This window comes from Alexandromys fortis, unplaced genomic scaffold (genome assembly GCF_014885135.2).
Source record: "Alexandromys fortis isolate MF-2015 unplaced genomic scaffold, M_Fortis_MF-2015_v1.1 scaffold_128, whole genome shotgun sequence".
Lineage (NCBI taxonomy): Eukaryota > Metazoa > Chordata > Mammalia > Rodentia > Cricetidae > Alexandromys > Alexandromys fortis.
This window is the reverse complement of record NW_026068012.1, coordinates 2,979,057-2,992,873: the sequence shown is the minus strand read 5'-3', so window position 1 is coordinate 2,992,873 and position 13,817 is coordinate 2,979,057. Positions and strand designations below refer to the sequence as shown.

The following is a 13,817-nucleotide window of genomic DNA, read 5'->3' as shown; positions in this document are numbered from 1 at the left end:
ATACAAATTATATATTTTTACATGCTTTTTCACCAAATATTATCACATTTGATTTGACAACAGATAGAATCTGGGATTTCATTGGGGTGGGGGAATAAGTGGATATAAAAAAATCTCAAAGACATAGCTTGTTCTCATAAGAAATGCTGTCATAGAAATCAAAACTCTAGAAAACTGGGTACAAAGCTCAACTCAATGGGAGAGCCCTGGAGAGAGACCACAAGGACCTGAGTTTGGTCCCCAACACTGCCAAAAAATATCTGATAGAAATTTGTAATCCACTAGTTACAACCTCTGTCAATAATATATAAACTTACTTTCAAAAAGTGTCAAAGGGTCTTGATTTGGGTAAAACTATCTAAAACCCCATAAAACACATCCTTTTACCTTTATCAATTTATAATGATCTTCAGGACACCAAATTACCTTTACATATGAAAATAAGTTATGGTAGTATAAACTAGTGTCTACCCTTTTCTGTTAAATACATGATGTATTTGGAAAATGCACACCTTTGACTTTAACAGCTATAGTCACTGGGGCAAGAAGAAAAGTAGATCAGAGAAATTCAAAGTCATAAAGTAGTTAAAGCATTCTTCCACCTTGATAATGTATATAACAAAGTATATGCTGGTAGACAAAAAGCTAGAGAAGGGGCCGTGACCCCCAACTGTCCAAATCAGAGGAGCTGCAGCTACATGAAGAACTCCAGAAGATAGTTTCAGAAAAGCAGTTAGACACTGGAGTAGATTAGATGGGGAAGTGATAAACCCATCTCACGGGGGTGGGGGAGAAAAGGGTTAAACAAGGAAAGGGAGTCAAACAGGAAAAGAGGGAGGGAAAATAGAGGGAAAGAAAGAGGGAACGAGAAAAAGGGAGGGAGGGAAGGAGAGAGGGAGAGAAGCAAGGAGAGCAGAAGGGAAGGAAGGAGAGGGAGGGAAGGAGGGAGACAAAAGCTCAGCAAGCATTTGCTCAGATTATTCAGAACAATGAAGTCAGACTATGCATGAGAGGATGCAGGGATGTAGGGAGGTAAGGAATACGCCAAGCAGTCATCAGTTCAGAATTACAGTATGCACCACCATAGCGGAGTGTGGACCCCACGCATTCCGACATCATGACTGTGAGCCTCAGAAGGCCCGCCAGCTGACTCACCTTCCACAGAGAGGAAGGCTGTTCCAACCACGTCACTGTTCTGCAGGCTGCACTGCACAAGCCCCGAGTCGCTGGGCTGCACATCGTGGATGATCATCTCAGAAATGAAGCTGTCGCTCCCGCTGTAACTGGCGGAGGTGAAGCGGTCGTTGGTGATGATGGTTTCCTGGGAAGTGATACTCAACATCACAACGTTTTTGAGAGTCCACATGATGAGCTTCCAGCCGTGGGTCACGGTGCAGTTGAAGCGCGCCTCTGAGCCCTTTAGGGCCGTTACATTCTGAGGACCTTCTATGATCTGATAACTGGATCCAGAAGCTAGAAGGAAATCAGTTTTTCAGGGCAGTAAAATGAATTATCTGACATAAGTCAATGACGTCATTTAATTTGTTTGACCGCTGTCATGCTCTGAGTGTCCATCTGAAGGCTCAGCCTCTCTATCTTATTGACCCTGAGGCCAAGGACCAGGACTGCTGGTAGATCCATGGCCAATACGAGTCTCCAACTACACTCCCCTTGACAGGCAGCCTTGGCTTCACCACCATTCCCTAGAAGCTCTCAGTCACCAATGCCACAAAATGCAGCATTTAAGAGGTTTTGCAGATATACTTTGCCAAGGATCCTGATATGAAATCATCCTGGACGCAGGATGGACCTCAAGTTCAAGCCTAGGTTCTCTGTAAGAGAAAGGCAGAGGAGTCTAAGATACAGGAATATACAGAGAGGAACTCCATGTGAAGATTGGAACTGACTCAAGTGATGTATTACACATGGAGCAAGGAATGCCAAGGGTTGCAATAACCAGCAAGCAGAGATGGGGAACCAGATTCTCCTCCACAGCCTCCAAAGGGGACCAATCCTCTCCACAGGACACCCAGGACTTACAGTCACAGTAGTAGAACTGGGACCCGAGTTCAGGCTTTGCCACCCTGAATCCTGTCCCTCAGGAGACCACTGAAACAACATACACCCTGGTTTCTCTGCAGGCCAACCCCATCAGTCAGGATGGGTTACCTTGGTGTTATATAATCCCTGTGGGTCGACAAGCTAGCCCTTCTCTTCTAGCCTTGAAGGGCAAGCGTGAGGCAGTCCCTGAAGGAAACTAAGAAGAGCCCTGGACATCCCTGGGAATGACAGAGAGCCACACATTAGTACTTCATGATCACCCAGAATGTACCATGGGGCAGAGTTTCCTTGTTCAGGAACTCACAAACGGAGAAAAGGATGACACTCACACGAGGACCCGCAGAGGGGAGGGTTCTGGGGAAGACAAGGCCAGGAGAGGCCAGCTGTCCTAGATGAGACAGAGCTACACGAAGGTGAGAAGACACCTGAACCAAGTCAGCGGTTGAGTGCACACCACCACGCCCAGGGTATGACAGAAAGAAGAAAGAAAATGTATTCCTAACAGACACTGCAGAGTGGATCTTCTCCGTGGCCACTGGACCCAATCTGAGTGATCGAGTTTAGTGGCATTTCATCTGTATTTTAATAAATAAAGCTTGCCTGAAGATCAGAAAAGAAAAAACAGCCATACTGGACAGTCTTACAGACTAGGCAGCAATGATACACACCTTCAGTTCCAGTAGCCACAATGACATACACCTTTAATCCCAGTAGCCACACTAGTTTGCCATAGAAACCACGCAGTAGTGGTGCATGCCCTTAATCCCAGCACTAGAGAGGATTATAAAACAGCAGGAGACAGCTCTCAGTCTCAGTCTCATTCTGAGGTTTCCTGGAGGCAGGATCGCCATTTGCAGACTGAGGTTGAGGTAAGAGCCAATAGCTGACTGTTTTGCTTTTACTGGTCTTCAAGTTGAACCCCAATATATGTCTCTGAGTTTTTATTAATTGTGCTTCAATTCAGAACCATCTTGACCTTCAGCTAAAAACCAAAATAACTCAAGAAAAAACAAAACAAACAAACTAGAAATGACTCTATCTTTGCCTGCTTTCGATTGCTGGGATACAACACTGACCAAAGGCAACTTGGAGAGGGAAGGGTTTATGTCAGCTTGCATATCCTGGGTCACAGTCCATTAATGGAAGCCAAGGCAGGAATCTGGAGGCAGGAACTGCTGCAGAGGCCAGGAGGAACACTGTTCACTGACTTACACTCCATGGCTTGCTCAGCCTGCTTTCTTATACCAACAAGTACCACCTACCCAGAGGTTGCATTATTCACCGTAAACTGGGTCTTCCTACATCAATCATTAATCAAGAAAATGCCCTACAGACTTGCCTATAGGCCAATCAATGGAGGCATTTTCTCAATTGATGTCCCTCTTTACAGACTCTGGTTAGTGCCAAGTAGACAAAAACCAACCAGAACAGACTTCAAGGAAGCTACAGACACTGAGTCAGCTCTAGCCATGAACCTGGAGTTGCACTGAAGAAAATAGCCTAACTCACATGCCTTGGGAAAGAGGAAATCCCAGCCCCCATATATACACTTTCTGCCCCAATGTAAAAGGATGGATGGAACTGCATAGAGCTTGCAAGGCCGAAAAAGAGAAGTGGGCGAGGGCCACAGAGCCTACAAAGTTGGAGGGTAGTATGAGTACATGCTACCTCATTTTGCTCCAAAAACAGTATGTAAAGGTACCACCCACTGTCTCAGGGACTGATGAACCATGTGACACTCACAGATGAGCCTTACACAGCAGCTGGACAGGCAGGAGCAAAGCCAGAGGAACCTAGGCCATGGGGAAATTCTTTTGAGTTTGAGGCTACCTGTTTTTGCTTCTTTTGCTTTGGGTTTTGGCTTTGGTTTGTTTTTGAGCTAGGATCTCAGGTCTCCCAAGCTGGCCTTAAATTTATGAAGTAAGCAAGGACAACCTTGAACTTCTGATCCTCCTGCCTCCAGATCCTGAGTGCCAGAATTGCAAGCATGAGCCGTAATACCTGAATATATAATACTGGGAGACAAACCTGGGGGCCATGTGCATGCTTGGAAGACAAACCTGGGGCCAGGTGACTGTTTGGAAGTGTCACCTCAGCTCCCTGGCACCCCCTTTATCCAAGGAGTCTGGAATGTTTGGTTGGAAGCATCACCCCAGCCCTCTGGCATATATACATATATATAGATAGATAGAGAGAGAGAGAGAGAGAGAGAGAGAGAGAGAGAGAGAGAGAGAGAGAGAGAGAGAGACTGGAATGTTTGGTGGAAAGTTCTAAGACCCTCTCCCCTGGGAGCTGCTGCAGTCAAGACCCCACCTCCAAGAAAGCTTGCCAAAAGGTGACCCCTCCCCAGGGGGGGGTCAAGGCCACTCTCATAGACTATTTAAATGAACACATGGTCTCCCCAGTTCTCTGTCGTTCCCCCCACTCCGTGTTTTCCCAGAGGGCATCCATTAAACCTGGGCTTCTTCTAATTTGGTTTGATTTGGTCTGATTTGAATTACTGCGATGGTGGAGAGGTTCATCGGGCCAGAAAAACTTAACACTGACATTTAAATGAAATGGGTGACAGCAAAGCCTTAAGCACAATCCCTACAGCTGCAGCCCCCTCTGGACTCACCAGCTGCCCTCAGCTGCACCAGTAACAAGGATGTGCGGCCACAGTGCCTTGCTCCTTTCTCAGTGATTCACCGCATTGAGGCCTTGCCCCACACAAAGCAGACATGAGACCTCAGCTCTCACTTTCCCCTCCTCCACTCTCTCTCTTCCTGGAGGGCAAAGCTGGACAATGCAGCAAGATGCTGAGAAAAGTCAGGGTCTCCCATGCCTGAGAGCTTTCTGCAGGTATCACTCAACACACCTCGGGTGTCTGCTGTCGGCGGGAATCCTTGGGGAGTTTCCTTTCCCAGAAGGTTTGTGGGATCCACACTCTTCAGTTGGCGGAGCTGGCCTTCTCTCATGCCTTATGAGTATGTCTGGAACTGCCCTGCCACCCCTAGACTTGAGCAGGGCCCTCTTTCTTCCCGCTGCCCATCCTGACATTAATACAGTTTAAATTGCTCCTGTGAGCAGGGGTTAGCTAATCCCTGCACCTCTTGCTGATTCTCCGAAACTGACTCCTGAGCCGAGGATGTGGCTCAATCAGGACACTGCATGAGGATTTGAATTTAACACCGAAGACCCATGCAGAAAAGCTGGGTGTGGTGGTGTATGTTTGTACTTCCTGCATCGAGGAGGTGGAGACAGCAGGCGTCCCTGGGACTCACTGGCCAGGCAGCCTGGCCAAAGCAGCAAGGTCCAGGTAAAAGTGAGACGTTCTGTCTCCAAAAAACAAGGTGCACAGCAACCTGAAGAACGATGCCCCAGCATGACCTCTGACCATCGCATGCATGCACCTACGCGCACACCTACACAAGCACACATGAGGGGGATGATCTTCTTGACATAAGAAACTTCACAGTTTGTCCTGACCCCATGTCCATGTTCCTAGTTTGGGTCAGCTTCAACTCTACCTTCACATCATGACACACACACACGCCCCATGCTGCCCCCTTCTTACCCGACCTTTGCAGCAAATGGGAAAGCAGGCTGGCCATGTGGCTAAAGCTGGGAAGAAGTGAGGGATGAAGGGCAGAGAGAACAACTTTGGTGATAGGCCTTCAGAAGAAGAGCCAACCACGCTCTATGCTGGGCCCCACTGAGGAAGAACAGAATGGGGTCCTGCGAAGGCCTCAGGCAGGTCTAAACTGTCTGCTGAGCTTCTGAGATGATTATACATATTTCTGATTATATGTCTTTCTGGTCATATATATGTATATGAATATATATGATATTCATTCTGAAAAAAAATATGTATCAGAAAAACTAAGCCCACAGTTCATCCAATCCTCTCCAGTCTTTAAAGGACCTTTGTAACCTCAAAATGTCCCTTAAGTGTGGATTAAGGTGGTCTATTAGCCCCAGGCTCAGTCCCTAAACTCTTCCCAGACCTGGTCATCCTCTCCACTGTACTGAAAATGTTCAGCAGGCCCCTGCAGGCTGCTTCTCACTGTGTGCTGTTAGATGGGGGATTGTCACACCTTTGCCTCTGGACTCCTCAGCCAGCTAGCTGCCCCTGGACTTCACCTACAGAAACACTCCAAAGTGGAATTTCACAACCTGCCCGGTTTCCTACTTAGTTTTGCTCTGTTTTACTTCCTTTTCCACGGCCACGGCCAGGCTTTGAAAGCCCAGTATCTACCCATCCAGAACGGAGCACACGAGCTTCTGAAGCACAAACAAGCACGGCTGCCCACACAGTCAGTAGAACTGGGGGCATTTGGGGAGGGAAAGGGCAGCTGCTCATTGGGTGTTCTTGTCTCCAGGCTGATCACAAGGATGGCTCGGTTTGTGACACATCATCCAGGGTACCTTGGCCTACAAACGTCCCTGCATCATCTTCCTTTACAGCAAGCCGTCAAGTTGCCATAATAGGAGACACAGAGAAATGTAGCGAGCTGCGTGGTGTCACACCTGATAGAGATGTATAATCAACTCCTGAGATGGCTAAGGCCTGACTTATGCTATGATCATGCAATGATTATCAGCTGCCTGCATATGCGTGAACCTATGGGCAATGCCCACCTGGCAGTTCAGGGTTGGCAGGCCATGCCTACTTAAGGGCTGGGAGAGGTTTGCCCGAGGAGAGAGGTCAAAGAGAGAGAGGGTAGAGAGAGAGGTAAAAGGGAGAGAGAGAGGTTTGCAAAAAGAGGAGAGAGGTCAGAGAGAGAGAGAGAGAGAGAGAGAGAGAGAGAGAGAGAGAGAGAGAGAGAGAGAGAAAGAAAGAAGGAGAGAGGGTAAAGAGAGGGAAAGAGAGAAGGAGAAGGAGAAAGATTATTGTGAATAAAGTCCTGAAAACTGCTGCAAGAAGAGCTCCTGGTGTTGCGTTTTTCCTTGCGGGTCGAGAGCCGACACTACAGAGAAATGAGAAGCCAGATCCCAGAGGCAGTGGACAAGGAGTCAGGACCTAATCAGCCCAAAGCTGGGTACACAGACTCTAAAGGTTTTGAGACCTTCAGAGTCAGCCCAGCCCACTCTCCATGGGCCTTGCATCCAGCTGATGCCCCCGAAGAACTCCGGTCAGCATGGCTGTCATGAGGGGTCACAGAAGTGCCTGACATATTATGAGGCTTGGGGAATCCTACCCCAGATATCACAAAAGCCAAGAAGACACAGACAGGAGACACTTGAGCCAGCCTTCCCTTGAAAGCTACAAAGAGATTGAAGAAGTGAGAAGCAAGTGGGAAAAGTATCTCAAAAAGTGAAACAATTATGTCTAATGGGATAAGGGAAACTCCTAATGGGGGCCAGGTTGGGTATTGGAGACACCAAAGGAATCTTCTTCGGGTAGAGTTACAATAACAGGAATGAGAGCTCCTGAAGGCTGGCCATGAGACAGACATGCTGGGGGGGGGGGGTGCCTGAGGAGGACCACCTAAAGGGAGTGCCTGAGGAGGACTACCTGGAGGGAGTGGCCGAGGAGGACCACCTGGAGGGAGTGGCTGAGGAGGACCACCTGGGGGAGGGCCCGAGGAGGACCACCTAAAGGGAGTGCCTGAGGAGGACTACCTGGAGGGAGTGGCTGAGGAGGACCACCTGGGGCAAGTGCCTGAGGAGGACTACCTGGGGGAGTGCCTGAGGAGGACCACCTGGAGGGAGTGCCTGAGGAGGACCACCTGGAGGGAGTGGCTGAGGAGGACTACCTGGGGGAAGTGCCTGGGGAGGACCACCTGAGGAGAATCAACTATAGCCAGTCCTACTGCATCTTCTGCTCACCCTCCCTCCTACCCTGCTTTTGAAGTAAACAGACCACCCACCCACTCCACCTACCTGTCAGCCCAGCCAGGATGACCAGCATGGCCAGGACTCCTCTCCACCTGCCCTCCATCTCAGCATGATCCTTCTTCCCTGAAAAGTGAAGGGAGGAGGTGATGTTTAGAGCCCAAGGGATCTACCAACCCTTTGGATACCTCTGGGGCCTTGCCTATGAGGCAGGGCAGTATTCTCTCAGAAGACGCAATTGGGGCTCACCGGAGAACCATCACTGTGTTTACACAGACCTCTAAGAACTCTAGTGTGGCTCACCTTACAGAGTGAAGGACAAGACCTGACCTTAAGCCCATGTATAACTGACAAGACTCAGCAGGACAGCCCGACGCGGAATTCCTGGCCAAAAAGTGCAATGTGGTTGGCTGCTCTTCACTTCCACCACCAAGGCAATCATGAGCTCAAGGGAAGATGGGACTTGGTGAACAGACAATTGTAGTGGCAACTCAAAGGCAGTGAGGCAGGGGAAGGGAAACAGAACCAGGTATTGGCGGTCACTTTAAGCAGGTGCTCATAGACAGGCTCCTGGCAGCACCCGTGTTCACGCTAGAGGAGAAACAGAAGAAAGGACAGGTGCAAAGGGCCTGGGGCGGAGCCATGCTGGGCAACGTTGAGGCGCTACAGAGAGGGTCCTGTGTGGAGTGAGGGGTTAGTGGGAAGAGTGAGGTCATACTCAGGAAGCTTGAGGCAGATGAAGTGAGCTCTGCAGGGCCGTTTGGCAGCACCAGAGCTTCCCCTCGGGCTCACCCTCCTTCTGACGCCTGCTTCTTTGATGACCCGCCCATCCTTCAGTTTTTTTTCATTTCGTTTTCCCTTCTCCCAGCATCGTGGGTCCCACTGGAGAGTCTGGCACTAACTAGCTGCACAGTAAACCATCATAAGCCGTCTGCAAAAGTATTGCTCCTGCCCTCGGGACAGGGCCTGTTTACCAAATCACACACACACTCAGTTGCAGAGAGGAGACACAGGGAGTTTCCAGCGAGGCCTCCACGGACACCACTGCCTGCGGACACCTGGTCCCTCAAAACTGAGCAATGCTGGGTCCCTGCGGGATTCTGGGGGTGGGATTTTGTCACGTGAAGACACACCTGTTCAGTCCTCTGCTCTCCTTTCTTCTCTGCTGGGCCCTGAAGCACCACAGCCAGCGCGGCGTCCACACTGGCAGGGGAAATGACTACCACCTCTCCGGCTGTGCGTATCCCGGAAATGAGAGTGAGAGTTTCTATTCCGTCAGCACAGATACTGATGCCTGTGACTCTCCCTTTATGCCTAAACTCATCCCCAGGTCCCCCCACTCTGGGAAAAGGGATTAAGGTAGGGTTTTACCCCTTTGTCTCTCTGAGGCCAAACCTCAGCATGTGCACTAAACTTTAACTACCCACATTCCGACCTGAGGGCTGAAACACCTCCACTAAGATACTGCCCCACTCTGGGCCTGAAGTACTGGGCAGAACTGGAGAATATGCCTCCTCCACGGGGGTCAGCAGGCAGCCACACTGCTGCTGAAGTCACAACCTTTTGAGACTGAGCCCTGAGCCCAGAACCAGTCTTACAAAGGAGGGAATAAATCATTTGCTAATTTTCAAGCTTAATTAACACAAGCTCACAAAGGAATGGCTCTATCGGTCAGCAGGAGAGGAGGGGGATTGAACTGCCCAGTTCTGAAAACTGAACACGTTTTGTTGTTCATGTTCTGCTTGGTTGACTTGTTTTGTTTATTTTAGGATAGGGTCTTGTGTAGCCCAGGCTGGACTCAAAGATACTATAGAGCAAAGGATGTCTCCTCAGATGACTGGTGTGTGCCACTAGGTCCAGCCTGAAAGCTGCACTGATCATTACCGAAACTGCAATAAAGGACGGGCAAAGGTAATCAGGAAACGCTTCAAACACTGACAGATGAGTTATAGAATAAGGGCACAGTCGTCACAACCCAGGAAGAGCTCTTCTTGGGAGCTTCCTGCCTGCTGGTGTCACTGTGTCTGCTGTCCCAGGCCAGCAGCAGAATCCAGGAGTCAGCAGCAAGGCCACTACACCAGGATGTGATGCCTACAGACATAGCATTTGACAGTGTGTGCACCCTCTGATATCATCGAAAAATGGACATTTACGGGACTCCCAAAATGATGTATGTGACTTTAATTAAATATGGATCTAGGCCAGAAATCTTTAGCTAATACCACTGGGGGGGGGGCAGGGGGTTGATCCAAATGTTGTGGAACATTATTTTTAGATGCATTACATTTGTTTATGCTGTGTAATGTTTGTTTAATGATGCAAAGATGTGTTACATTCTTTCATGTTGCATTTATTTAACTCTGTGAAGCTGTGCTACTTTGCCTGTCTAAAACACCCGATTGGTCTAACAAAGAACTGAATGCCAATACTAGGCAGGAGAGAGAGGCCGAGCTATCAGGCAGAGAATAAAGAGAAGGATGAGAACTGAGGAAGGAATGGGGAAAAGAGGAGAAGAGGATACCAGCCAGCTACAGAGTACGAAGTAAAGAAAGGTATATAGAACAGAGAAAGGAAAAAGCCCAGAGGCAAAGGAAGATGGGATAATTTAAGAAAAGCTGGCTAGAAACAAGCCATGCTAAGGCCTGGCATTTATAAGTAAGAATAAGTATCCATGTATTTATTTGGGAGCTGTGTGGTGGGCCCCCAAAGAGCAAAGAGTAAAAGAAAAAAAAAATTACACTCAAACCTGAGACTCAACTTCCATTCATTTTGCTACAAAAAGCTTAGAATGACCTCCTTTTAGTTGAAAAAAACACACCTATCATCTTTTCAAAAACATAAGTCTTCTTAAGTTTTGTGAACATCCTACCCCTACCTCACTGGCCTGACAAGGGAGGAAAACCACTCAGAAAACTTGACAGGTCTCCCAGCATCTTGAAAGACCATGAATCTGCTGCCTCAGAACTCTCGCTCCTTGCTTCTAAATTGCTGAAAATATTTTATACTGGAAAGGGTCTAAACACGTTGTTTCAGGCTGAACAGAGGACCAAGGCTTCTCGGGGACAGCAGACTAAGTCAGAATAAAGCTGAGCAAGGGGCTCTCTCTGACTGACCTCCAGAGCAAGATCCCAGCATTTCTGCCTCACTTTGGAGCCTCGAACTGGGCTCCTGTCTTCAGAACTGCTTCCTTACTGCAGTGTCCCTCCTGATGGAGGCCTTTCCCCTCCCTAGGATTCTGCCTCCTTACTGACTGGGGCCTGTCTCTTCACTAGGCCCTGCCTTCCCTCCTGGAACCCCCAGTGGCAACAGCAGCGACCCACGAAGCTACTCATTAGGGGAGATGGCAGTTCACAGTTTGCCCAGGAATGAGACTGCTTTCCCTGCTTGTGAATCTGAGAGCCTCCTCTGAATTCCACCAGAGCCCTAGCCTATCCCCAGAACTGATAAATCACTGGGATTTTGAGCCCTTGAGAGCAGCCTCCCTGTTTAATTTTCAACCCCATGGAAGCTGGAAAGTAAACACTCTGGGCATTTTTGTGGTGCGCCCTAACAATGGCCTACCAGGCACCCACAGAGCCCCGAGAAGAAACGCACCGGAAAAACGCTCGTTACAGGATTGCCACACTGGCCTTCCCTGCCTTACCTCAGACAGGTAAATCTCTTGTATTCCGTTCACGCAGGGCTTCCTGGTTGTCGTCTGCACTCCACACAAACACAGGAACACTTCTGACTGGACACTCCTTACCCGGTAACAGGAAGTTTCTCGTGAGGTGGCCCTATCCCGTCTGTGACCCAGACTATAAACATGGAGGTACAGAACGGTGTGGGTGCCCCTAGCTGCGGGGACATTCCCAGTTAACCATTAGCCAGTCCAAACACAGGAAGTCCAGACCCAGGCTAAGAAGCAGAGGCGGAGTCTCCACTCTTCCTCTTGGAGCCTTTTCCAGTCCTTCTGGGTGAAGGCTGTCCTGTATCCTTGCTCGGTACTCCTTTGCCATGGAGTCTGACAGGCTCAGTCCGCCCCAAAGGCTGAGCCAAAACACTTTGGCCTGGTCATCCACTTGCCTTCAGCAGACACCCAAGGTCTGGTGAAACCGGTTTCCTCCCCAAGCAAACAGGACAGCCAGAGGAGCTAAGCCTTGGAGAAAGACAAAGCCCTCAGAGTGGGTGAGCTGGGCCTGACAGCTGAAGTTCCCCCCGGACCTTCCCCTTGAAGATTCTGCAGACTGACTGGCAGAGTAGGAATCCCTGATTGTAGGAAGTGAGAATGTGGTAGATCAAAACCCAGCTTATCTTGGGCTACCTTAATTCCCCATCTCTGTGTCTGTAGCATCCTTTCGGTTTATCAAGTAAAACCTTTGGGATTATTAACTTAGCAAACCATTGTATCCACCCAACTAAGACCTGGGAATGTGTCAGATAGGACCTGAAACCTGTAACAGAGACTTGAGTGTCTCAGGAACACACCTACCCAATGTCCCATCAATGTGCCTTACCCGTGATTGTCTTTAGTTCTGTGACGAAAAGTTCATGTAGCCAGTTCGACCGTAGACCTGCCATCCGAGGAAAACTGAGTCTGGTTTCCCGGGCCAGGGTCACTCACTTTGGCTCAGAACAAACTATCCCTTACTCCCTTTGGAACTAGAGATGGTTTCCCTGTTTATCTCATGTTCTTGCAAAGCGTTTGTCTGAGAACCACATACAGATGAACACTGCCTGCAGGTTCCTCAGCAGCTCCTGGAGGAAGGAGCATGGACTGCTGCTCCAATTCCTTTCAGCCCCAAAGGACTGAGCTTGGACTCAGGGCCCCCCACTCCTGCCAGCCCCCGGAAGAATGAATGTGGACTGTGATCCCCATTCCTACAGCCCCCACATGGCCTCTTTCTACCCTCTCTGAGATGCTCCCTCTTATCTTTAAACATAGGTCTCTGAAGGTCTGTTGTCCTGAGGCACTGTGTGTTTGGGAGATTTGCATCTTGTCTTAAGGGTGAGCCATAAAGAGAAACTTTAGTGATAATTTTAGCTTTTGCTATTTTAAATTCACAAAGTTCAAATCTGCATAACACATATTCATAAGGTGACTCAGATGGCAGGGAGCTTTGAAGGAAAATGAGGAGTAGGAGGAGGCCCTGGGAAGCCCCAGTAAACCAGGACTGGGTTCAGACGAATATGGATGTGTAGATGGTCAGGGGAAGGAAGCTGGACTGAGGAGACAACCAGTGGGTCCTCATGCAGAGGGAACGAAGTGATCAAACTCAGAGTGTCCCACGGGCAGAGAGAGCCCTGAAGTGAATCAGGTGGGTACGAGAGTCAACACAGAGTCAACTCACCATTCACACACAGACCCACTGCTCAGAGTGCAGTGGTGGGCAGCTGCACACGGAGGGGACCAAGATAAATGACTCTCATCATTATCTGCTCGATTTGACGGTGACCCAAAGCCAGTCTAAAACGTAGTTTATTATTATTATTATTGTTATTGTTATTATTATTATTATTATTATGGTTTCCTTAGATAGGGTGCCATATAGTATCCTAAGCTAGCCTCAAACTATTTTAGTAGCCAAAAATAACCCTGAACTTCTGACCTTCATCGCCCCACCCGGCTTTTGTGTGTTTTGAGCACCGGCTTCACTTGCTAGGTAAGCACTGCACCAACGGAGCTACAGTCGCTGGTGAGCTCTGCAGTGTCAGCACATGGCCTGGTCCTCAGCAGACACCGCCCAGCACATCACTGCTGGCTAGAGATGCAACACTAGTGGTGTTTTCCACTGGCAGTCCAGGACTGCTAACATACCCGGGTAGCCCCAAGTTATGCAGAAGCTTTTGTTTCCTCATGATGCTATTTTTTTTAGTAGCTAAGCAGTATTTTTATAGCTATACCCATAGTTATTTAAAAAATCACTTATTCTAAAGCATTCAATTGCGCCTACAGCTTA

The 13,817-nt window shown here is 48.8% G+C and overlaps 1 protein-coding gene across 2 annotated transcripts in view; it reads right to left on the bottom strand.

The window, feature by feature from the left end:
* The window catches only part of Igsf5 (immunoglobulin superfamily member 5), a 39,732-nt gene extending 27,982 nt beyond the window's left edge, over positions 1 to 11,750 (bottom strand). Inside the window, exons 1-3 of one of the 2 annotated variants that reach the window (XM_050162117.1) lie at positions 11,522 to 11,750; positions 7,927 to 8,004; positions 1,156 to 1,473 (exon numbers count right to left, since the gene is read on the bottom strand). In XM_050162117.1, coding sequence (XP_050018074.1) covers positions 1,156 to 1,473; positions 7,927 to 7,984 — 376 coding nt within the window. In that variant the 5' untranslated portion in view covers positions 7,985 to 8,004; positions 11,522 to 11,750. The remainder of the gene's footprint in view (positions 1 to 1,155; positions 1,474 to 7,926; positions 8,005 to 11,521) is intronic. The other variant, XM_050162118.1, reaches the window with a different exon arrangement.
* Between the last annotated feature and the right edge of the window lie 2,067 nt (positions 11,751 to 13,817).